This window comes from Phyllobates terribilis, unplaced genomic scaffold (assembly GCF_046119375.1).
Source record: "Phyllobates terribilis strain yellow unplaced genomic scaffold, ASM4611937v1 Scaffold_11__3_contigs__length_659146591, whole genome shotgun sequence".
Taxonomy (NCBI): Eukaryota; Metazoa; Chordata; class Amphibia; order Anura; family Dendrobatidae; genus Phyllobates; species Phyllobates terribilis.
In genome coordinates, this window is record NW_027362771.1 from 444,258,640 (window position 1) to 444,284,345 (window position 25,706).

Consider the following 25,706-nt stretch of genomic DNA (forward strand, 5'->3'; position numbering starts at 1 on the left):
GAAATAATAATTTCAGTAACAATGGGTGTGCAGGTCATGAAGGCCTTTTATGTAACCGTGCACAGAAAACTCTGATGGGTTTATCATTTCACAGCCTTGTCCTAATTAGTTTTATTTTGTGAAGTGAAACATTGTGACCTGTCTGTACGGCTAATCACGCTGGGAAATCTCGGCAGGAAGAAAGAAAACACAATCTATGGAACACTAGGGTCTCCTATCTGGCAACATAAGGAGGGGGCTGCCACCTAGTGGAAGTTACAGCCCTGTCCTCTCGCCTTCCAAAATCACAAGTTTTAGGCATCAAAAAACTAGAATCCCAATGTTCACAACCTGCGTATTGCTCTCTACAATATTTCTATTAGAAAATTCTGCATTTGTCCATTCCTACCTATAATTTATCCCCAGAATTATAGTTTTAAATTGTACATTTAACTTAAATGAGACCATTAAAAAAATACAGTAAAAAATGTGGTTTGTTGCTTACTGATAGGTTGGCGCTTCTTTAAATGAGTGGCCACGCAATAGGTAAGCACTACCACTTAATCACACATCCTACAGTCTGAAAATAAAATAAATATCTTCAAAAGCACTTTAAAATGCCAGCCTTTGTTCTGCAAAGCAACAACACAAAGCACACATACAAGGAGGCATACACCGTATATAATCTTAGGCTATGTTGACACATTGCGTTTTTGCTCCATTTTTTTTCTGCAGTCAAAACCTGTTCTCTTGGCAGTAAAAAAGCAACATCAAAAAAGCAGGCTGCTTTCAATGGGTGAAAAACGCTGAAAAAAAGGGACATGCTGCATTTTGCAAAAACAAAACAGTAAAAAAACAAACAAACAATGTTTGTGCATGAGATTTCTGAAATCTCAGACTGTGCTGGCACTGTAAAACACAGCTGAAAACTTGCATAAAAACCCCCAAAAACGACAAAAAAACGCTGCAAAAACGCAACGTGTGAACAGTCTTACCAATACTTTCGCTTCTACTTACAGTCGCTGCTGAGAGCCCGGCTGTCTGAGCGGCTACAGAAGAGCTCTTCTTGGCGTTTCGGAAGCCTTCCGTTCCGCAGGATGTGCGCGTTATGTACTTATTGTCGGGTTGCATCACCTGGATGTGTGTGCTGCAACAGAAAGATGTACAAGATACTTTTATACGGCTGTACACACCTTTATCAAACCATACTTTTCCATAGACAACCTATTGTGTTGGTAGTTGCAATACAGAACTGTAATAGTATCCATATTGGTAATCTGGTCTTCAATTCAATTTCTCCAAGAACTAATATATTAGTCAGTAAAGAAAGCTGAATGCTAGGGATGGTACAAATCCATTTACAGGTCCCAATAGAGCGGCCACTTCAATACTCAGTGGCTACTGGATGGGAACCACCTTCTACCTCCCTGTGTCTTCGCCTCCTGCTTTGATTAGCCAGCCTAGTGCGACCTCATCGTTGTGGAGGGAAGCATATGTGAGGTCGTACCAGGCCGACTAATCAAAAGAAGCACTGTGGCTGCTGGCAGGTAGGAGATGGCTCTCCAGGCTTCCATTCGATGGACACAGATTAGTAACGCGGCGCTGGACCGGGTACTGTGAATTGACCATTTATACTAAATACAATAGCAAACAACTGGGACACATATAGTATATGATTTATTTTCATGGAATTATCGAATGTTAGAATTGGAAGGGACCTCTACAGTCATCGTGCCCAACCCAATGCAGGAGTCACTAAACCATCTCAGACTCTGTTTGAAGACTTCCATTGAAGGAGCACTCACCACCTCTCGTGGCAGCTTGTTCTACTCATTGATCACCCTAACTGTCAAAAAGTTTTTTCTAATATCTAATCTGTATCTTCTCCCTTTCAGTTTCATCCCATTGCTTCTTGTGTTTCGATTTGCAAATGAGAATAAGGATGATCTCTCTACACTGTGATATCCCTTCAGATATTTGTAGACAGCTATTAAGTCTCCTCTTAGCCTTCTTTTTTGCAAGCTAAATATTCCTTCATTTTATGAAGAAACCTATAAATTACCTGGTATATATGGCGTTGCTTTTTTCTTACTTTTATGTAGTATTACAGAGTTCTCATTGTTGACAAGTTCAATTATTAAATGGGTTCTGCACTAACCGGACAACCCCGTCTCAATCCTTATGTTTTCCCCTTGTAAAATAAAAATACTTATAATCGCCCTTGCTGCCGGCGCCGTTCGAGCAGTGTCAGCACTGGCTCTCCATTGTGTCACCCAATCCCTGCAGCCAATCAGCGCTGGCTTCACTCTCCTGCATTCAGACAAATCACATACATCTGGAGGAAGTCAGTGCTGCTGCTCCCTCACTTCCTCCAGACATATGTGTTATGTCTGAAAGCAGGAGAGTGAAGCCTGCGCGGATTAGCCGCAGGGATCGCGTGACATAATAATGTCACAAGATCCCTGGGAGAGCCACTGTAGACATTCATGGAATGACGTCCGCAGCTAAGGGGATTATAAGTATTATTATTTTACAAGGGGGAAACACAGGGATTGAGAAGGGATTGCCAGAGTAGTAGACAACGCGTTTAAAATTTTTTATCAAATCCTATCGATCAAGTCTTAACATATTATAATATTGTTCACTTATGGGCAGCAGGATGACTCAGTGGTTAGCACTGTAGCTTTGCAGTGCTGGGATCCTGGGTTCAAATCCCACCAAGGACAATATCTGCAAGAAGTTTGTGTATTCTCCTCGTGTTTGCGTGGGTTTCCCCCGGGTTCTCTGGTTTCCTCCCACACTCCAAAGACATATTGATAGGGAACTTAGATTGTGAGCTCTAAGGGGGACAGTGATGATCATGCCTCTAAAGTGCTGTGGAATTAATGGGGCTATATAAGCAAGTAAAATAAATAATACATCCCTATGTTTGATATATCCAGAGGAGCAAGTTTATTCTAAGCCATATTAAAACACACATATCGGTCTCATATTTAAAAGGAAGTCATTTTAGGAAGTTTTTAAGAGATTATAATACTAAGGTAAGGTTACTTAGTTCACTTTATTTTGATCAAAAAAGCGTAAAAGCCATGCCACCACGACAAGGTTCTCGCTCTAGTATTAAATGTCTCTATGTGTCAGCCGACCTCAAAATGGATGGGGGCAGAGCAGGACCCAGACCCGACTGTTCAGACACCTGCTCTTGGAAAGCTGTATAGACAAAATGCCTTGTTCAAAAAGGTGGAGCCATGCCCCTGTTTGTACAAAGTACAAAAAACTACAGCAACACATTTCTTTGGTGTTGTTAAAGTCTGGTCCTGGCAATGCAGCTCAGTCCCATTAACCAGTTCATGTTCGGGAGACTTTGGTTAGTTAAACAGCCGTAACGCTTTACTTTCTGTACTATTTAGACAAAACTTTTACAGCAATTTTTCTATGACCAATAGGACTTTCTATTTTACACAAAACAAACTATTACAGTATATAGAATTATTATTTATAAAAATAGTAAAGAAAAATGCAATAAATAGCAAACTGGAGCTTATTTTACTTGGTGATCCTACGGCAGAACGTTAAAATTAATTTGATATTTTATTTGCCTTCATTCAACATTCTATTTTTTATGTGAACAAATGACAACTAAACTGGGTTGGGAGGGTCATCATTGTTGTTATTAGTTATTTATTAAATGTTTTATTTTTACATTTTCACTGATTTTTCCAAAAGATCATAAAAGAAAATTATGGGATTATCACTTTACAATTTTAGGATCTGATTTTTCCCTATAATTGCGGCTGCACAGTGACTTCAATTACAGAGGAAATTAGCTGTTGTAGTGATAATTATTGGTTAGTTCTGTGCTGTACTTAGCCCCAGCAACTGACTCTTTGTACCGCGAACCCGGCGATCACATGATCAGTTATGCGATCACTGGGGTCAGTAGAGGCAATGGTTAGGTCTCCTTTTAATATACAGCATTGCTGCTGTACTACTGTTTTTTTTCTACTGGATGCTCAGCAGACACTGACATATCACTCAGGTAGCTGGCTTACACTTGTCATCAATGTGCATTGGTTTAGGATTAAAGAGGTTGTCCACTACCTTATCCTTAGGATTATAGGTAGGATGTACTTCACTCTGTATATAAATATGGTGTCCGGATAGGATACCACTCCATATGCTCAGTGAAGAAAGAATCCGGCACTCATTGAGTTGCAGAAAAATAATGTCAGATTTATTAGCAACGCAATCCAAAACAGTGACGTTTTGGTCAAAAGGACCTTCTTCCGACAGACTGCATATGGTACATTGCATGCAACAGCACTGTGGGGAATAGGGATTCAATGGCCATAGGATATGTCCTTTTGACCGAAACGTCACTGGTTTGCTAATAAACCTGACATTATTTTTCTGCAACTCATTGAGTGCCTTATCCTAGTCATCATTGTCAGATCAGTGGAGGGTCCGACACCAGGCACCCCTGCTGATCTCGGTGGCGGCCGGGAGTGCTCAGTTACGGAGCTGCTCTGTCTACTGATAGTGGCTGTGGCCAGGTACAGCACATGAATTGGCGAGGGAAATGGGCGATGAGAGGGGAACTACATGATACAAAAATAAATTTTGGAAACTTTCTATATACATGACTTAGAAGATCTTTATAATGGCTGTACCAAGTACATAAATTAATCTCTATCTATAGGAAGCGGAATATGGCCCCCCAACCAATGCTGGGGATGGAGCACAGCACAGCACAGCCCTGTCTGAATGGAGATGAGGTCGAGCATGTTCTCCTCTGCTCCATTCCCTCTCTATAGGACTGTTGGAGATAGTCGAGTACAGTGCTCATCAATTCTAGCAGTCCCACAAGGAACAAATGCTGTGTAGGTGTGTAGACGTCCACTCCATTCAGACAGGGCTCTGCTGCGCTCCATTCTTTGGATCCATGGAATCTGAGCGATTGAATCCCCAGCATTAAAAAATTTACCCTCATCCTATAATTTTGGGATAATTTATACACATGGTACTGCTCTGTTAATTATGCCTTTGTACAGTGAATTTACTATATACTAAAAGTGAAATCTTACGGAGTCTTGATATTTAAATACTTTGGTTTAGTATGAACGATCGTGATAAAATAGAGCAGGGGCTTGTTTTGTTTTTTTTTTTCTCTAAAGAGTCCCATTGTTTTGTCGCACATTTGAATTAAACACTTGGTTATTCCAGTAGAGAGATCCTACTGTGCCGCACGTGGGGGGCAGCTTGTGCCCTACTCCTCTCCAGCAGGCAGGATTACATGGCAGAACAACCGAATACACGGTCCCTATGCCAGTAGAAAGCAACAGAGTATAGTAGCTAAATAATAAAATACCTTTATTAAATAGAAACAATGATACACCATACAAAAAAAGAGACATACGTGCGCAGCACGTGACATGTACTACATTTGCAAATAATACATAATTTGCAATTTAATTAACAGGAAAACAGGCAAAAATATATAGCAATCTGTCCTATCATAAAATGCCTAATTGTCCATCCACTCCTCCATAATATAGGTAAGTATATGAAGATGGATATTTATACATTACATGAGTCCGGACTCATGTCACCAGACACAGGGAGAAGAGGGGACAGGTTGATGCACAACACATTGGTAGGGAATTCAATGTAACCTCTTGGTAAAATATCTAGCTCCGTAATCCAATGTATATATCACAGAAAGTGCCTCACAAGTGTGTGCACTACCATATAGCCCCACACATATGTATATCACTACCATATATCCCCACACATATGTATATCACTACCATATATATGCCTCACAAGTGTGAGGCATATGGTAGTGCACACACTTGTGAGGCATATATATGGTAGTGATATACATATGTGTGGGGATATATGGTAGTGCACACACTTGTGAGGCACTTTCTGTGATATATACATTGGATTACGGAGCTAGATATTTTACCAAGAGGTTACATTGAATTCCCTACCAATGTGTTGTGCATCAACCTGTCCCCTCTTCTCCCTGTGTCTGGTGACATGAGTCCAGACTCATGTAATGTATAAATATCCATCTTCATATACAGTGGTGGCCAAAAGTATTGGCACCCCTGCAATTCTGTCAGATAATACTCAGTTTCTTCCTGAAAATGATTGCAATCACAAATTCTTTGGTATTATTATCTTCATTTAATTCGCTTGCAAGGAAAAAACACAAAAGAGAATGAAGCAAAAATCAAATCATTGATCATTTCACACAAAACTCCAAAAATGGGCCAGACAAAAGTATTGGAACCCTCAGCCTAATACTTGGTTGCACAACCTTTAGCCAAAATAACTGCGAACAACCGCTTCCGGAAACCATCAATGAGTTTCTTACAATGCTCTGCTGGAATTGTAGACCATTCTTCTTTGGCAAACTGCCCCAGGTCCCTGATATTTGAAGGGTGCCTTCTCCAAACTGCCATTTTGAGATCTCTCCACAGGTGTTCTATGGGATTCAGGTCTGGACTCATTGCTGGCCACCTTAGAAGTCTCCAGTGCTTTCTCTCAAACCATTTTATAGTGCTTTTGGAAGTGTGTTTTGGGTCATTGTCCTGCTGGAAGACCAATGACCTCTGAGGGAGACCCAGCTTTCTCACACTAGGCCCTACATTATGGTGCAAAATTTGTTGGTAGTCTTCAGACTTCATAATGCCATGCACACGGTCAAGCAGTCCAGTGCCAGAGGCAGCAAAGCAACCCCAAAACATCAGGGAACCTCCGCCATGTTTGACTGTAGGGACCGTGTTCTTTTCTTTGAATGCCTCTTTTTTTCCTGTACACTCTATGTTGATGCTTTTTGCCAAAAAGCTCTACTTTTGTCTCATCTGACCAGAGAACATTCTTCCAAAACGTTTTAGGCTCTCAGGTAAGTTTTGGCAAACTCCAGCCTGGCTTTTTTAGGTCTCGGGCTAAGAAGTGGGGTCTTCCTGGGTATCCTACCATACAGTCCCTTTTCATTCAGACGCCGACGGATAGTACAGGTTGACACTGTTGTACCCTCGGACTGCAGGGCAGCTTGAACTTGTTTGGATGTTAGTCGATGTTCTTTATCCACCATCCGCACAATCTTGCGTTGAAATCTCTCGTCAATTTTTCTTTTCCATCCACATCTAGGGAGGTTAGCCACAGTGCCATGGGCTTTAAACTTCTTGATGACACTGCGGACGGAAGACACAGGAACATTCAGGTCTTTGGAGATGGACTTGTAGCCTTGAGATTGCTCATGCTTCCTCACAATTTGGTTTCTCAAGTCCTCAGACAGTTCTTTGGTCTTCTTTCTTTCCTCCATGCTCAATGTGGTACACACAAGGACACAGGACAGAGGTTGAGTCAACTTTAATCCATGGTAACTGGCTGCAAGTGTGATTTAGTTATTGCCAACACCTGTTAGGTGCCACAGGTAAATTACAGGTGCTGTTAATTACACGAATTAGAGAAGCATCGCATGATTTTTTAAACAGTGCCAATACTTTTGTCCACCCCCTTTTTTAGGTTTGGTGTGGAATTGTATCCAATTTGGCTTTAGGACAATTCTTTTTTGTGTTTTTTCATTGAAGACAAATTAAATGAAGATAATAATACCAAAGAATTTGTGATTGCAATCATTTTCAGGAAGAAACTGAGTATTATCTGACAGAATTGCAGGGGTGCCAATACTTTTGGCCACCATTGTACTTACCTATATTATGGAGGAGTGGATGGACAATTAGGCATTTTATGATAGGACAGATGGCTATATATTTTTGCCTGTTTTCCTGTTAATTAAATTGCAAATTATGTACTATTTGCAAATGTAGTACATGTCACGTGCAGCGCACGTACTTCTCTTTTATGTATGGTGTACCATTATTTCTATTTAATAAAGGTATTTTATTATTTAGCTACTATACTCTGTTGCTTTCTACTGGCCTAGGGACCGTGTGTTCGATTGTTCTCCTTTTTCATGTACTCTTACCGAATGGTCTGCCATTCTATGGTCCTTGTGCTGACTTCCATAATTTGGATTTCATGTCGGAGACTGGATCTCAATACACTTCCATACTTGTATAGCTTAACAGTGGTTTTATCTTCTAAGGATTACATGGCAGGACAAGGCAAGACAGATGTATCTGCGACACTTGCTATTTTAACGGTATTGACTGCTGATCATTAGGCACCTTTCACTGCCGCTCAGTGCCCTGGTCCAGAGGAATGAATCCAAGGGCGCAGCGAGAGGCCGATGACAGAGATGGCAGCCATGTGCATGTACAACACCTCCATACCCCACCATCGGGACAATGTGATGAGAACATATCACATGTCGGTATACTAAGGGATCAGTCATAACCACTGATCCACTTTTATATCTCATTCCTCTCACACACCGGACTGCTCATTGTTGACTATCCTTGTACTGTCGCCAAGTAAAAGCTTCAGGTCCCACAACAGACGCAGTCATTCAGAGAGAGAGGAACTCTACAGGCTTATTACTAGAATTATCACTGTGATAAAGGAAGAGATATGGATATTAAGGAAGTATATATTACATCTCACAGGTAGCGCAAGACCTTCAACTGATTTACTCCTTCATGATTGGGCGATTTTCTGTTTTTGTGCTTTTGTTTTTTACCTCCCTGTCTTCCAGAGCCATAACTTTTACAGCTCTGTCGACACAAAAATAAGAGAGAGGTTGTTTTTTGCGGGACCAGTTGTAGTTTTGAATGACACTATTAATTTTACCATACAATGTACTGAAAAAAAGAGAGAAAAACTTCAAGTGGAGTGAAAAGGTAAAATAAAAACAAACCTATATGGTCAAAATAACCTGTGCGAGTGCTTGCTTTTTGTGTCCCATGCTGACGTTTTTATTGATACTATTATTGGTTACATACAATGTTTGCATTGCTTTTTATTACATTTTTAGGGGAAGGGCAGTTACTAAAATATAGCAATTCTTTTGCTTCAATTCACTTTCTTTTTGGCGTTTAATGTATGGTCCAAATTAGATTATGCTTTGAAATATCAGATTTTTATGGACATGTCACTAACAAATGTGTTTATTTCTTTACTGGGAAATTTGGGGCAATTTAAACTTTTATACATGTATATTTTCTTAAACTTTTTTTTTTATTTTTACTTGTTTTTTAGTCTACTTAGTGGTCCTGAACCTACGATCATTTGATTGCTTAAAACTATAAACAGCAATACTACACTATATACTGCAATACACTTAAAGGGAATATGTCGTCAGGTTTTTGCTACCTCATCTGAGAGCAGCCTGATGTAGGCAAAGAGACTCTGATTCCAATGATGTATCACTTAGATTACTGAGTGCAGCAGCTGTGACACAATCAGAGTTTTTAGGTTTAGCAATGCAGCAGAGCTGAGAAAGCTAATCCCGCCCACACCAGGCTCTGTATGTGCACTGCCTACAGACCAGTGTTCCCCCAACTCCAACAGATCATGTTTTCAGGATTTCCTTAGTATTGCGTAGGTGATGGAATTATTGCCTGTGAGGGTGATGCAATTATCTCCTGGGCAATACTAAGGAAATCCTGAAAAGTTGACCTGTTGGTGGCTCTTGAGGACTGGAGATGGGGAAACACTGCTATAGACAGTGAGCTGCTTATCACAGGAGGGGGCAGAGTAAGCCTAGCATGCATGTGCGGCTGTAGTCTGGGCAATGATTATCACCAGGTGATAAAATCTTCATTGAAAGTAAACAACAGTACACAGCCCGAATTGGGCCACAGTCAAAATCTGTGTTTTAACCCCTACCTCATGCTGTCCTCAAGATCAGAGGAAGACGCCCATCTGGCTAAAAACACTAGCGTTATATAAAGGGAAGAGGAGTCCATATCTCCGGAATGGAGAGGAGCAAAGGAAAAACGCCAGATTCAGAGGAACAGAGGCATTTATATCAGGTTAATGAAATGACCTATTTCCGTCAGGTGAGAGATCCTCTGTGATACGCCACTTACTTGTTATATGTGGCTTTGATATGGACGACTGGCACTTCTTCATACTTCAGTCCACGCCACCTTAATGAACTTTGCTCCCCAGGCATAGGTGGAAACAGGCTGTTGGATGATCAGACAATGTAATGAGTTCACAATGCCATTTCTGTTTCACTTGTATATGTACAGAGAGGTTACTGGTATCCCGTGTGCACAGAAATGTCACATTTTTTCTGCTGCCATCTAGAGATGTTCTCAACACCAGAATACCCACTGCCTCATCCTTTCATCTTGCGGCCCATAAAGCGCATGTGACTTCTCCTCTGCTGGGAGCGGGAGCTTTATTCTAGGGAACAGATGACACCTATATATCACCTGCTATCTAATGGGTTGTCCAGCTCCAAAAAAATATCTGAAAATGTGTTCCAAACAGCAGCACTTAGGTAGGACTTGTTAATACTTCAGTTTACAGAGGTGAAGATAACTGTGCCAGTCCTGGCTTCCTAATATCCAGCTTGTGGGCGACACAGAGGAAAATGTATCAATATCTCTGCATCTATTTGATTTAGTTTTTTTGGACAAGATAAGACTTTGCCCAGCGGACTAGATATGTGTAAAATAATAAACGCAGTCATATCCACTGACCGGCACCCACCTGGATCTCGCACAGGGACAAGAAGTGGCGATTTCACTGTCCCACCAGTTGCAAGGCTGCAGCAGCTTGTGATTGGCTGCAGCAGCTTGTGATTGGCTGCAGCAGCTTGTGATTGGCTGCAGCAGCTTGTGATTGGCTGCAGCAGCTTGTGATTGGCTGCAGCAGCTTGTGATTGGCTGCAGCAGCTTGTGATTGGCTGCAGCAGCTTCATTACTTTGAAGAGTTTATCATTGATGTTTTATGATGATGCGCTACTCAATATAACACTATAATAGTAAGCTCTACACCTTGCATTTTTAAACATATATACAATTTTTTTAGCTCTACAACCCATTTACCATGCTTGTGGGCTTGACATTCTTTTTATGCCATTACTAGAGGTCAATAATGCTCAATATACTTGAGTATTTTTAAGAAATGCTGAACCCAGCGCCCACAGAGTTACTATGAATGTTGTACTAGGCCTGTCGATTTTTGGGGTACATTATTTTCCATTTAAAATACAAGTGATAAGCTAGATGTAAAGCAATAAAGAATTCTATAATTTCCCATTCTTTTCTGTACAGTAAGTTTTGCTTTTTATAATATTGATGTTTCTTTTCTGCACTCATTGTCCCTATAGGAACCTGCATTATGGATCTGGGGCAAACAGCCTGTGGTATAGCGCCACATCACTGCAGGCTGCAAGCATTTTCAATAACTGTAATAAAGCTACTGCCAAGTAATTCAGCAACGATAATCAATAAAATGCGTTTCTTATCCATTGTCTGCAAATGTAAAAGAATAGAAGCAAAATAGAAAAAAAAACTCAATCTCCTTAGAATTTGTTGTGATCAATGAAATACAAGCAAACTTAAAATTTATAAATAAAAATAAGTTATTGATCTCACAATTTTCTATTGCTCCACTTTATTTGCTATTATTTTTTTCTAGGCCGATAACTGGAAATATAAATTCTTATATTGTAGCAGAGAGGTTAAAGAAGAACTGGCCAATAAAGGGGATTTCTAAGGTCCTACAAAATGTGTCCAAAGAGAGCAAATTATATAAAATAAGAAAGGCACTAAGAACCTACACCTGGTAAATCGCCTGGTGATCCGCATAGGACTTTGTTGGTGCAAAATTTAAATCAGTGATTGACAGCAGCGGTAAGGTAAATAGCCTGAGCGTCATCACTGCAGTCAATTATACAGGGAGCATCGATACGGCAGATGATTTAACAGGCAGGCATAGCTTCTTTTAGCAATTTTTTATTTTATCATTCTTGTGTTCTGCAAAGGGAAAAATACCCTTTAAAGAGTTATTCAGTTCTGTAAAACTCATAGCATAATGCTAGGATAATATGCCATCACTTTATAGTCAGAGGGGATTAGACTTTTGGGACCCAAACAGACCCCAATAATGATGTGGCCACAGTCCTACCTAACTAATTGTTGCAGCCCCTTCACCGTTCCCCTTGCACAGAAGCACTACCCGCTACTCAGCTGTGCAGGGAACTGCTGCTAGTCACATTCACTCACATGGACTGGACACTTCCTGCACAGTGAGCAGAAGGAAGCAACTGTGCAGGGAAAGAGTTGCACCCCTTTTATTTTCAAAGTGGGTGGGGGTCCTAAGGCTATGAATCATTAGGTCCACCCACAGTCACAATGTGACTTATGGCCATCTGATTGTATCAGTTGTGACAAAGTCACTGGTAAAGTGCCAGAGGGGAGATATGTTTCCGTGAGGCTGTTGGCGTCAGTAAACTAAAACCATTAAATTTCTTCCAGCATGTTATTTGTTGAGAAAGGTTAAGTATGTAGTAAAAAGGAGTGTTTTTTGTGAATGGCCATTGTGAAGGGTGGGAGGCCATTCAGCATATCTTTCCACCTCAGGGTGTGGTCTGGGGGAGTTTAAATACTAGGCCAGCTGAGGCATTCAGAGTACAATGTCTGGAGAAGTAAGCTCCAGAAGGGAGCTTGTGTTTGTTCCTGAACCATGGGAAGTTGCTGAACTCCCAGCAGGCGAAGCACTACTACAAGGACTGTGTTCTTTGTATTACCAGTTTTGCTTTTGTTTTTTTGTTTTGCCCAGCGGTTTGTGTTTATTTTCATGGACTAAATGTTGGTTTATGCTGTTATAATAAACCAACCAAAGATTTAAAAAGATGGTGTACCTGTATCTACCTCCGTGTGCAGCTGAGTGAGCGATCTACTAAAAAGTGAAGAGGGATGGAGGATGCAATGCAGTCCAATTTACATTGAAGTGCGATACTGATGATTTTATAAGGCCACGGCCCCCACTATCAGTATTTGGTCAGTATTCAGTATTTTTTCTCAGGAGTGAGAGCCAAAACCAGGAGTGGGTGATAAATACAGAATTGGTGACTTGTTTCTATTATACCTTTTGTCTGATTGTTCTTCACCTGGTTTTGGCTCCCACTCCTGAGAAAAAGTACTGACCAAATACTGATAGTGGGGCCATGGCCTAAGATTACCAAAATTAGGATGAGAATCATTGCTTTATGGCAGGGGTGGGGAGCCTCAGGCCTGCAGGCAGTTTACGGCCCTCAATGACCTTTTATCCGGCCCCCGGGCAGATTCTTGGGGACCGCAGTGTTTCGGCTGGTAGCTGTATTTTGACGGCCACCGGCCCACTCATTTCTTAATGCTCTGTGAGCACACACACGCAGCGTTCACTACTGAATGCTGAGGCGGGTACAATGCAAGATTACGTCCTGACACCAGTGCCAGCGTCAGGACGTACTTTGTGGGCGGAGTTAGTACGCGATTTTTCCGGCCCCTGAAGGATGGTATAAATATCCAAATGGCCCTTGGCAGAGAACAGGTTCTCCACCCCTGCTTTATGGCATTGATAGAAGACAATAGGGGGCCAGTTAGTCAAGGGAATATGCCATCAGATAACAACCTATTGTTTAAAGGGGTTGCCTGGTCCAAATCGATAAGTCTGCAGTCCCTCTGTGTGATTGCAGACTTATGAATCCCCCCCCAGGGCATGCACTGTGTGGCCATTTTTATAATGATACATTCCCTTTACTATAATGTGATTGCAGATGCGGCATCATGCTGCATGCAACTTAAAGTCCGTCCACCATGATGCCCAATTGCCGCACTATTTGGTTTTAAAATCGTCCTTTGGGTATCACTGTTTCTTTGTTAAGCTTGCAGCAAGATGCGGCATCTACATTGCCCTTAGGGTGCAGTCAGACGGCCGTATAAATGGGACTGAGATCAGGAAGCAGTGCATGAACTGGCGGGCGGCTCTCCGGACCTGAGCGTGACAGCTTCATGTATTTCTATGCACATGTCAAGCTTGGGTTGGTAGAGCCGCCGGCCAGTCTGTGCCCTGTGCTTCGATTTATACAGTAGCCTGACTGGGCACTAAAGAGGACCTTTAATACCACTAATACAGCCCATATGAGGACATGTTTCACCATGACAGATTTGGTGTGACATCATACTTACCCCAGTTCTTTTGAGCTTTTGTCACTGATGGGATTTTCTGATGAGCTGAGAGTTTTCTGTGCACTCACACACAAAGGCCGGCGCCAGGAAGATCCCAATGCTCTGAGTATAAAGAGAATGGAGTCATAACATGGCACAGTGTGGCATCGTCCCTGCTGGGGTATCTCTAGGAGAACGCCACCAGTATAATGACTATCCACCTGCACAAATGCATTACCTGTTCTACCTGCTTAATGAACCTTTTCTATAACTTCTGATGGTTTCATCTATTAACACAGAGGCCATTCTGTAATGTCACATAACATCTCACATCCATGTTGTACGCGTGTCGTAGTCATCAGGGTAATTTACAGGTAGAGAGGAGTGGAGTGTAAGCGGGCAGATAACATTTGTGCCAATGGTGTCAGAATGTGCCCAGCTGGAATAGGAAGTCCGAACTGCTGAAAATACGCAACAAGAAGACTGGACTACCAAAAAAAGCTGGCCACACACTGGATATGTTCAGCCGACGTGCGGACCCCTGGCTCCAGGTATTGGGGGAAGCTTGTCATCCCTTCTCTGCACGTTTATGGCCAAGTTCACATCTATCAGGTGTGTCCACTTTATTTCTGAGCTGGTGCTCACAAGTGATGACATTTTTGCAGACTTGTGCACTGGTCCAGACAGAAAAATTCTGCATGTAGTGATTGTCAGGGCGGGGTCACAAATGCGCCAGATGGAAAGAAAGTCAGATTGCTGGATATATGTGAGCAGGGAAATGGGGGGGGGGGTGTCTGCGGGAATAGGCGGCACCGCTCATGGAGGCCTCTGCAGACAACATCCTGGCTGTATGTGGTGGTGACTGTATATAGTCCAAGGTCTGCACAAACGAGGGGGTATGTCTGCAGTCTGGATAGGGGCGGGGGTCTACTCAGGTGTATTAGAGGCTGTGGATAGTGGCGGAGACTGGTCTGTTTATATTCAGGGGTCTCGCCTATTGTCTGTATAGATGCAGGGGTCTATTCAGGTGTATTAGAGGCTGTTGATAATTGAGGAGGCTGGTCTGTTTATATTCAGGGGTCTCGCCTATTGTCTGTATAGATGCAGGGGTCTCTTCACGTGTATTAGAGGCTGTGGATAGTTGCAGAGACTGGTCTGTTTAGGTCTTGCCTATTGTCTATGTAGATGCGGGGTCGATTTTGTGTATAGGGGGATCTGAGCAGATGAGCAATCCGCTCTGAGGGGCTATGGCTTGTGTAGTAGGTCCGGTGTGGTAAGGGGGTGCCACGGGTTATAGACGTCTTCTATGACTACACAGCGTGTGAGGCAGAACCCCTCAGGTGGTGCAGAGTGCTGTCTTATCCCTGACTGATGTCTCTCCTCAAATCTTGTGGAGACTGTCTAAACCTCTGAGGAGAAAATGTCCCGTGTACACAGCAGTGGAGGACCAAAACAACCAATCAGACCGCAGCTTTCATTCTTAGGGCAAGTTACACAATGTAAGATGTGATCTGAGTGGTTGCAGTGAAGTAGCTGAGGGGCAGTACGTCACGTGGTCAGTACAGCCCGTATATAGTGTGTGCTCGGCAGGCTTTGTGTCAATACACCGCCCTCAGCACAGAGGGCTGCGGGCTCCACTCACCCCCATGCTTGCTGCAGTAGTCCCGGGAGCAGCACTGTCCTCCTCATTGCCAGGTTCATAGCTGCCGGTTCAGCGTCACACTACAACAAGCAGCAGAAGCAGCAAGGTCACGGGTCATACCATGTCACTACACGATGAGGGGGGGGCGACGTCCAATAGGTCATATTTCCCCAGGCTATTTACCCACATAATAGAGTGTCTCTTTTTTACTAATAGATTAAATTAGTAATAACATTTCTATTGATTGTTTTTTCATATTAATACAACTAAACGCACTGAAGTAGAAGAGTAACATTGCACGCCCCCCCGCCTGAAAAATGAGCAGCGCCAACCTCTGGACTAAACGATTTCTTCTCAGAAGGACAGGGGAGTAGATGAAGAGAATTGTAGAATGGAGCTGAATATAACGTATTTTCGAATTTGTAAGTTTATATTTATTTTGTATAAATAATTTCTTCATAAACAAAGTATTTATAGTTACGTAACGGCAAAACAAACCCATCCCACCCCCTGTAAAGCTCACGTTGTGGTATGCCCTGTCAGCAGCGTGCGGACATCACGTGATCACAAGATGGCTGCGCCTGTACGGAGGCTGCTGGCCGGCGCGCTGTCGTGCAGGGCGCTGGTGTTTCGGGCTTCGGTTGCAGGGTGTCGGGGTCTGGCTTCTGCACCGGGGAACACGGGGTCTCCGTGGAGGCTGCACGGGGCTGTGTGTCTGAAGAGGCCGGCGGTGGTGTCTCACAGCAAGACGCCTCTACAGCAGGAGGTGGAGGAGCTGCTCAAGCAGGTACAGACGGTGTCACTGACCCTGGTGGGCTGCTGCTGCTGTTCTCTGGTGTCAGCTTTATAAAGCCGGCGGCGCTCAGAAATGGGGGCGCTGCCAAAGTCCCGTGAACATAATCCCTATGTGCGACAGACAACGTTCCGGCTGCCCAGGGCCTTTATCAAGCTCTTCTGTGTATCTGTGTGTTCTTACACACTATACTGTTACTGGACCTCCAGAAGGAGGTGGACCTTTTCTGTTTTTCTGCTTTACTTTGTCTCACAGCCATGACCTTTTCCTTTACTCGCTGACATCACCATATGAGGGCTTGTTTTTTTGCAGGACCGGTTGCAGTTTTCTGTAATTTTGTATCATGAAATTCACTTTACCGTGTAATGCACTGAAAATGGGGAAAGAATGAAAGTGCAGGAAAATGATCGAAAGAAATGTTTGTGCCAACGTTTTCCACAACTAATCACTTATCTTTCCGACATTGTTTTTCTTACTGGACGCTGAGCTGTATCTTGTGTGGTCCATATTGGGATACATTCAGCGCTTTTATCACATGTCTAAGTAGCTTTCAGATGTGTTTAATTCCTGTTATCTGGGGGTGGGGATGATGTGACAGAGGAAACCTCACACCCACCGGATGTCGCTGGCTCGGTAGCGGAGTGTGCTGTAAATGTCAGGGCAGATTGGGCTCTTGCAGAGGTTACATGAGAATTCAGCACCCCACACCCACCATACTAAGTGATGACATACTGCCAGTATAATCCATCAATGTGTGCTGCCGGCTAAGCTGCTTTATTTCTGTACACTGGGGAAATAGCCCAAGATCTGTTGCACATAACCTACATTAGGTCCTCACTGATGGGATGTTGGTGGCATGTGGTACCAGTATATCACTACTTGGTACCGTGGAAAGACCTGTGAGAGGGTATTATGATTTGGGCAAATGGGTCCTCAAAGCACTGGGGAGACTTCACACTTATTCAGTATGGTGGACACCTACATGGAATATTGGCCAGGCTGAAAATTGATGCGTAGGTCATTGGTGACCAAATAGACCTCCAGAAGTGTAAACTTTGATTTTAGGTCACTTTATTTATTTTTCTGCTGATTTCTACACTGAGGAAACTACCTTTTCACAGGTTCATTTTTCATTCATTAGGGACTTATTTCTTAGCCATAGCTATTAGATGGTTACTCACTGATCACTAACGTAATAGAGTAGAGCTGATGGGACGAGTGTCCTGGTCATGTATGAAGATGTGTCTGTGGAGCAAGTGCAATAGGCTACTAACTGTGACTCTTATTATTGGGCATTTGAAGACTAGAGCAGTCAGTGTCCTGTATCTTTCAGTAGTCAGCCCCTTAATGGATCACGGAGGGTTGGTGAAAATTGAAATCCAGGATTAGGCTGAAGTTAGGATCTTGCAGCAGATGCAGTATGGAACGATTCATTAAGAAGGGTGATTTGCACGCCGGCCCTATGGATGGACCATGGGAATAAGATGCACCTACCTAGTACACGAAGAGGCGCATGCGACTTAATCAATTGGGCACATTTTACAAGTGCTGTTTGCCTCTGCCAGAAATGTTCATGCCACTAAAGTGCATTTTTGCAGAGATTGCCTGCCGGTCTTCACCACACCCTACCCCACCCTTGCTCTGCCCATTTTGGCAAAGCTGGCCGACACTGGCGTAAAACCGCCAAAAGTCGCAACATTTTTGCCTGACTGAGTTGCACAAACATTTTCCAACAATTGAAAGTGTTTGGTGCCAGAATCCTGGCTTAGACATCTTGATAAATCAGGACCTAGGAGAGGTAGCCATCACTAATCAGCAGGTGAGGGATTATTGTCATATTCTTGGTATATTCCAGATTGACCTGGAGAAAAGTTTCTATTCAGATCACGAACTCCAGCTTATGAAAGATGCCGAGCGTCTGCGGAGGAAGCAGTCTGATACGTATGATTCTGATGATGAAGAGGAGCAGGACATTGTAATAGCGCAAGACATGGAGGATACATGGGAACAAAAATGGAAGCAAATGAAACTTGCTCCAAGGGTAACAGGTATTGCTCGCTTCCGCCAAGCATATCGATGTGTAGATATGGTGGCTGACATAATGACATGCCTCTCATGACATTTGCAAAGACTTTCACTCACAGCTGGACAGGTTCTCGGGGGGGGGAGGTATGTGTCACAGAGGTACTTGGCCTCTGGGTTATAAAGACCGAAAAAAGCAGGCTGAAGCACTGAGCGGATTAGTGGGGAGTAGCTAAGGTTTGTTTTTTAGGAACAGTCATAGATGGGTAGGACTGGCTGCTCCCATATCTCCACCCTTGGGTGTGGCACAGCCTATATAAGGTAGCCCGACTGTCTCATTAGCGGTTTGTGTGTGCAAGGTGAAAAGACCTCATTTTTGTGGCTCAGTCTCTGCTAGAGGCTGAGTGAAAGACTGACATCTAAACATGTGAGCCTATGCTATAGACGCACTGTTTATTTTCTGTTTTGGTGCTATTATACCTATTTTCCGTCTGTTACAGAAGCAGATGAACAAAACGATCGGACTTCGCTCAACAGGAAACTAGAAAACCCTTTAGTTCTATTGGTTAAAGAAAAGATTGTCAATGAAGAAATCTGGATGTTCCCTCAGGTTGAGTGGCTGGCTGGAGAAACAATGAGGCAGACAGCAGAACGAGCCCTTTCTAACTTATCAGGTATCTACTTTATTCATTTAGTTTTGCAAAACCGGTAATTGTATTGTTTAAGCATCAGAAACCCTTCTTAAAGGGAATGGACAGCACGATTGCAGCCAGGTACTTTTTTTCTCTGAAACACTACTCCAGGAAATTCACAGATCTATCGCTATGGAAAAAGCCTGTCAATCACCTGGAGTGGCGCTGGGATATGCTGGCTGGGGACAGCACCAGACTAGTCACTAGCTGCATCTCCTAATTATATGGCCTCTGAAACGCCGGAGCATTTCTGAGGAAAGAATACCTGGCTGCAATTGTAGTGTTGAGGGGAAGGACAGCACATCATAGCTGACAGTCCTAGGAGAGGAGGAGAGCTGATAAAAGGGTTTGTAATGTGCTACAGCTAAAATCCGCTGCACTGCCCATCCCCACACACTGACTCATGCAGGAGGTTAGACCATGAGATCAGGGCTGTATCATAACATCTCACACACTGAGAAGCCTGCTCTAAGCTGTGGTGGAGGTTTGTTCTGCTTTTCTTTGCTACCTGCTTATGATTGTCACTATCATACAGGAAAAAGTTCATGCCTCCAGTGAAAACTGTCTAACACCCACTTGTATCACTGTAAATATATTAAACCCCTTAAAATTAACAACTCTCTGGAAAGGGATAGTAAAATGTAACCTTTTAATAAATAATTGAAATAGCCTCAACGTAGACATATAACAAAAGTGCACTTCTGTAGTACAAATCCCAGGTTAACACTCAGGAAATGATTAATATAAAAAATGCACACTATAAAGGCCGTATTACTCCATAATTAGTGGTTATCATTTGATGTGATTCGATTGATACTAACATTAATTTGGAGCACCACTTATTGCATAGTCCATTGGATATTTGGTGTAAGGACATGTTTTTATGGGTAATAGTCTCCATTATAGTAGCAATAATTAAGTGTCTCCTGATAAGTCATTATAAAAAATAAGGGATGTCGAAACGCGTAGAGACAGTAACTACTCTTGTGATTAGCGTGACACTGAGTCACTTCTCACGGACAAGCTGTGAGTCTGGAGAGTCTGGCACTCATAGCACAGGAGCTTTTCTGCTACATAGAGGTGATCTGTTCATCACCTCTATGTAGCAGAGGCGATCAGGTAATTGTTGCTTCTAGTCTCCTATGAAGACTATTGAAGCAAGCAAGAAGTGTAAAAGAAAAAAAAGATGTTTTTAAAAAAAATCTAAAAGTTTAAATAACACCCTTTTGCTCCATTCAAAATAAAATAATAATAAAAAAAAAAAACCCACATATTTGGTATCGCCACGTTCGGAATCGCCCGATCTATCTATATAAAAAAAAGAATTAATCCGATCGGTAAACAGTGTAACGAGAAAAAAATTTGAAACGCCAGAATTACGTTTTTTGGTCGCCGCAACATTGCAATAACGGGCAATCAAAACATCGGCTCTATCCCAAAATCAATAAAAACTTCAATTCGGTGCGCAAAAAATAAACCATCACCCGGCCCCAGATCCCGAAAAATGGAGACGCTACGGGTCTTGGAAAATGGCGCCTTTTTGTTTAAAAAAAAAACAACTTTTGGATTTTTTTTCACCACTTAAATAAAAAAAAGAACCTAAACATGTTTGGTGTCTACGAACTCGTAACGACCTGGAGAATAATAATGGCAGGTCAGTTTTAGCATTCAATGAACGTGGTAAAAAAAAACATCTGTGGTATTGCACTTTTTTTTGCATTTTCACCGCACTTGGAATTTTTTTTTCCCATACACGATATGGTAAAACCAGTAATGTCGTTCAAAAGTACAACTCATCACGCAAAAAAAGAAGCCCTCACATAGCCATATTGACCAAAAAATAAAAATGCTATGGCTCTGGGAACAAGGGGAGCAAAAAACTGAATATCCCAGGGTCCTTAAGGGGTTAAATAGCTGAATAATCAAGGGAACTGGGTGCACGTTGCGAGAGCTCAGCACCTCCCAGTCTCACATTGGATGGCCGAGCTGTCAATTAAAACACAGACAGCTCCGCACGCCCCTGCACCAGGCTGGACAACTGAGCTGTCAATTACTGTACAGCCCGCTCAGCGCTGAGGGGTGGAATCGTTACAATTAGTAAATGTCACTTGACAGAGACTAGTGATATGTTTTTTACATTGGTCATTTCCTGAGTGTTACACTGGGATTTGTATTTCTTAAGTGCACTTCTGTAGTATGTCTGTGTTGAGGTTAATTAAACTATTTATTAAAGGTTATGTTTTACTATCCCTTTCTCAGTGATCTTATAACACCCACTTGGACTTAATGAAAATTAACTTATTAAGGGCCAAACATTTTGCTAATAAGTTTCATGCCGCTCGGCAGCCTTTATTACAAGGTGCATCCAGTTCAACATGAAAAACTTGGTGATTGGTCCGTTTTCACACATAATGATCATCAGAATTGCCCCTAGATGCTGTGGCATGGGTACATCATCACAATACAGTTTTGGCCGCACAAGTGCAGTGAAGTGGCACATTCGGCCCTGTCTGTATCTGTACAGTGCTGGATGTGGTCGCAGCCGTCCAGTGTGTCTACTTGAAATAAAGAATGGGTCGTAGTAGATTAGATACCAGTCACTTGTTGTATAATCACACCTTATCCTATATAACATCTGTTACAGTATGATAGATGTACAGTATAATATAAGACTGGAATATGATATACTGTACATTAGATGGTCTATGCACAATATGTCATGGTATATATTATACTATGACTACGGAACATCAGATATTACACCAGTTTTATTATGCTGTATACAACACTGGATTTCTGTGTGCTCAGTGTATTACACAGTGTACAGGATAATATGTGACTGGTACAATATCTGATGGTCATAGTATAGACTAGCCTAGCTCTATCCTCACCCATCCCTTGTAGATTGAGCCCTCGCGGGCAGGGTCCTCGCTCCTCCTGTACCAAGAGGTGACTTTTTTTTTTTTTAAATTATTGTACTTATGTGTCCTTTTAATTGCAAGAAGATCTGTGGGTGTCCGGGTCCTGAAACCCCCACTGATCACTTAACTGTCCCTCATTCACCCAATAAGTGCGTAGCTCAGGAGACTGGAGCACAAAGCTCCTGTTTGAGCGTGCACACAGTGTGTAGTATGGATACAATCGAGAGCATAGGTTTTCTATTGTATTCATTCTCCGCTTTATATACATGCTCAGGCAGGAGTTGTGCGCCCCTGTCTCCTGAGTTGCACTTTACTCAGACTGCCTTCCCCTCCTGAGAAATCGGTAGGTGTCTCAAAACCTAGATTCCTACTGATCAACTTGCAAGTAAGAGGGAACACAAGTATTAAAAATATCTCAAATGTTTAGTTACTCTTTAAGACCTTTCAATAATGCATTGTTGAGCAGTGTAATGAAGAGCAGTCACAGGGCTTGATCCCCACCTATACACTTGTTGGAACTTTAATTCTCTGTCTGACTATAAGGCTGCGTGCCCACTATGCGTTTTTCAAGCGTTTTTGCCACGGAATTTCCGCAGCGAAAACACTTGGTAATACGTGCCCCATGGTCTCCAATGATCCGCATGTGCTGTGCACATGCTGCGGAAATTTCCGCTGCGGATTATCATTGCGGAAAAATACGCAGCATGTCCATTAATTTTGCGGACACGCAGCGTAATTGCCGCCATTGACTTGCATTGAAACGCATAATATCTGTGTCAGTACATTTGTACACACGGATATTATGCCTTTCTATGTGCGGATGGTTCCCGGGTTTGGAAAAGATGACTCTCCTCCAGACCCAGGTACCATAGAACATGTTAAAAAAAGAATTAAAAATAAAAAATAAAGATTATACTTGCCTTCCGATGTCCTCCCGGTGTTTTCTCCACTCCGTCTGGTCTGCTGTATGGGTCGCGGTGTTGTGAAGGACCTGCCATGACATCATTGAGTCATGTGACCTGACACATGACTCTATGACATCACCCCAGGTCCTTCACACCACCGCAAGCCGCCCAAGACACCGGACGGAGCGGATAAAACACCGGGAGGACATCGGAAGGTAAGTATAAAGTTTATTTTTTACCATTCTGATTCTTTTTTTTTTTTTAAACTAACTTGGTCACTCTACTATAAATCCATGCCGGTTACATGGATTTATATAGTGTGAACAAGTTGTCAAGCACTTTTCCAAGTGATGCTAAAAATATGCAGCATTTCTGCATCGTGGGCACATAGCCTAAGCCACAGTGAAATGTTGGGGATTCTGCTGGCCTTGCACTGTGAATGGACACAGCCTAACTATCTAACATCTGACATTTTTTTGTTCTCTCCACAGAAAATAGCATTGAGGCTCATTTCTTAGGCAATGCGCCATGTGGCTTTTACAAGTACAAGTTCCCCAAAACGTTGCGAAGTGAAGATAAGATGGGAGCCAAGGTGTTCTTTTTCAAAGCTCTGCTCAAGACCAAATATGTGCCCACTAATAAGAAAAAGGGAGATTATGTCTGGGTTAGCAAGGATGAACTCAAGGACTATTTAAAACCAGCATATCTATCTGAAGTGAATAAGTTTGTAATAGAGGTATAATATATAGTATAGAATTGTGCAAGTATACTAATAAAAACTTTGTATAACTATGGGAAACATGTTATGTGATTTTATTACTTTGTATCAATTGTTTTCTAAAACTTGTTTATATAAGAAGTGGTTATCCGATCACATTGATGATTTATTCACTGGATAGGTCACCAATATATGATCAGTGTAGGCCCAGCACCCTCACCGATCAGCTGTTACAAGCTCTGGTGGCTGCCAGATGTGAACCCTTTTAAAGGAGATGCAATGCACAGCTTCATTTAATGTGTAGCAACCGCTGCCAAGTACTGCAGAGCAGCTCCTATTCTTTCAAATACGATCTGATCAGCTGTACCACACAGCAGCCATCCGAGCTTGTACCTTTTGATCGGTAGGGATGATTGACAGCTTACTGTGTATAACACAGACAGCACCTGATGTGGTGGAGCAGGCCAAGTTCCTAAGCACGCTCCATACACCCGCTCCTGACGTGATATGTATATATGTACAGGTAAGGATGAATAGTCCGTTACATAGGTTGAACTTGACAGACTTGAGTCTTATCAACCGTTCTCCACCAATTCTAAATCTTTTGTCACTAAATTAGCTATATTCCACAATGCGTTTTTTTTTTTTTTTTTATTTCCCTGAAGAAAGCATTCAGCCCTTTTTTTTAAAAGCTGTTCATTTTTGTTAAAGGGTTTCCTTAAAAATATACTGATCACAAGGTGTGTCACTGCTGGGAACCTCAGAAATCTGCTGCACTCTGTTGGGGAACCTTTCAGTAAGTGTTCTCACTACCAATGAGATCTATGAGGTGTCTATTACATGTACATGGCAAGTCCTCCAGAGGTAGAGATGCTCTTTGGAGCTGCTCCAGAAGGAGCAACTCCTAATCTACCTCTCCATAATGCTCTAATATGATACATGAAAATGCACTTTCAAAACCTTTAAACTCCAATTAAGGGGGAAATAACTAGTATCTTCTGATATTTGAGGGTTAAGCATGTTCTCTAGTTTAAATTTGTTGCCTGATTAGGACACCCCCATGTTTGAGCATATGTTAGAAGGGATCCACACTCAGGACCCCTTGGTTAGCTAGGGAAGTATGGAATAGACCAGTAACAGTTGTGAAGAACTGCAAAGTGAAATGTGTGCCTGTTGTCACAACTGGTGCTGCCCTATTCCATTTCGGCTGTTTGCTTTCGTTGTCCATATCCATTATTAGCTAATCCCCTATATACTTTTGTGACTTAAAGGGTTAGTTTCTTGCTATGAAATAGTTTTACACAGCATGAAAATAAGCAAGTTTGCAACTGAGGAAGGGGAACGAGATGGTTTGCTAAATTTGTACAAACATCAATGATATAGGGTCTGCCTTCACCTTTGAAACTGACACCATGAAATTGCCATTCCTCGATAATCTCTTCAACAAGGCACCAGGGGTGTTCTTAACACGCAGACCTTCAGGAAATCGACAGCAACAAACTCGCTTCTTAGACAGGAGAGCAGCCATTCAACTCCCCAAAAGAAGGGTATTCCTAAAGGCCAATATTTAAGAATCGGGGGAAATTGTTCAGATATGGACACTTTCAAACGACAAGCGGGCGATAGATTTTTGGAGAGAGATTACCCAGATAAAATCTTAAAAGGAACCTGCGATTAAAAAAGATCCAGAACCAATCTACTTGTCCCAACCTTGAAAAAGTCAGATGATGAAGCAGATTTTTGCTTCATCACAACATTTTAATAATGGGGCCCTAGAGTTCAGATCTATCTTGAGTAAATATTGGTCCATTCTCAAAATGGATATGGACATTGGCGACTTGATTGCACCTTACCTGCAAATCACCTTTTAAGAAGGGAAGATCTTTAAAAGATAGGCTGGTGCACAGTCATTTCATCTCGCCTAGGCATCAGGGACCCCAACAGGGAGCT

At 42.3% G+C, this 25,706-nt stretch overlaps 2 protein-coding genes across 3 annotated transcripts in view; one reads left to right on the top strand and one right to left on the bottom strand.

Annotated features, from left to right (window-relative positions):
- MRPS11 (mitochondrial ribosomal protein S11) overlaps positions 1-15,857 on the bottom strand; it is a 28,046-nt gene extending 12,189 nt beyond the window's left edge. For both annotated transcript variants that reach the window (XM_073653275.1, XM_073653276.1), the window contains exons 1-4: positions 15,706-15,857; positions 14,085-14,186; positions 9,987-10,085; positions 997-1,126 (exon numbers count right to left, since the gene is read on the bottom strand). In XM_073653275.1, coding sequence (XP_073509376.1) covers positions 997-1,126; positions 9,987-10,085; positions 14,085-14,186; positions 15,706-15,764 — 390 coding nt within the window. In that variant the 5' untranslated portion in view covers positions 15,765-15,857. The remainder of the gene's footprint in view (positions 1-996; positions 1,127-9,986; positions 10,086-14,084; positions 14,187-15,705) is intronic.
- Positions 15,858-16,227: 370 nt separating this feature from the next.
- Positions 16,228-23,808, top strand: MRPL46 (mitochondrial ribosomal protein L46). The gene is made up of 4 exons (XM_073650858.1): positions 16,228-16,492; positions 18,354-18,546; positions 19,021-19,194; positions 23,530-23,808. Exons 1-4 carry the CDS (start codon positions 16,277-16,279, stop codon positions 23,778-23,780), a joined length of 834 nt encoding a protein of 277 aa, XP_073506959.1. The 5' UTR covers positions 16,228-16,276; the 3' UTR covers positions 23,781-23,808.
- Positions 23,809-25,706: the final 1,898 nt, after the last annotated feature.

Coding starts and splice junctions, on each gene's coding strand:
- MRPL46 (XM_073650858.1), top strand. CDS start 16,277: ATGGCTGCGCCTGTACGGAGGCTGCTGGCCGGCGCGCTGTCGTGCAGG. Junction 18,547..19,020: donor ACTTGCTCCAAGGGTAACAG/GTATTGCTCGCT, acceptor CGTCTGTTACAG/AAGCAGATGAACAAAACGAT. Junction 19,195..23,529: donor AGCCCTTTCTAACTTATCAG/GTATCTACTTTA, acceptor TTCTCTCCACAG/AAAATAGCATTGAGGCTCAT.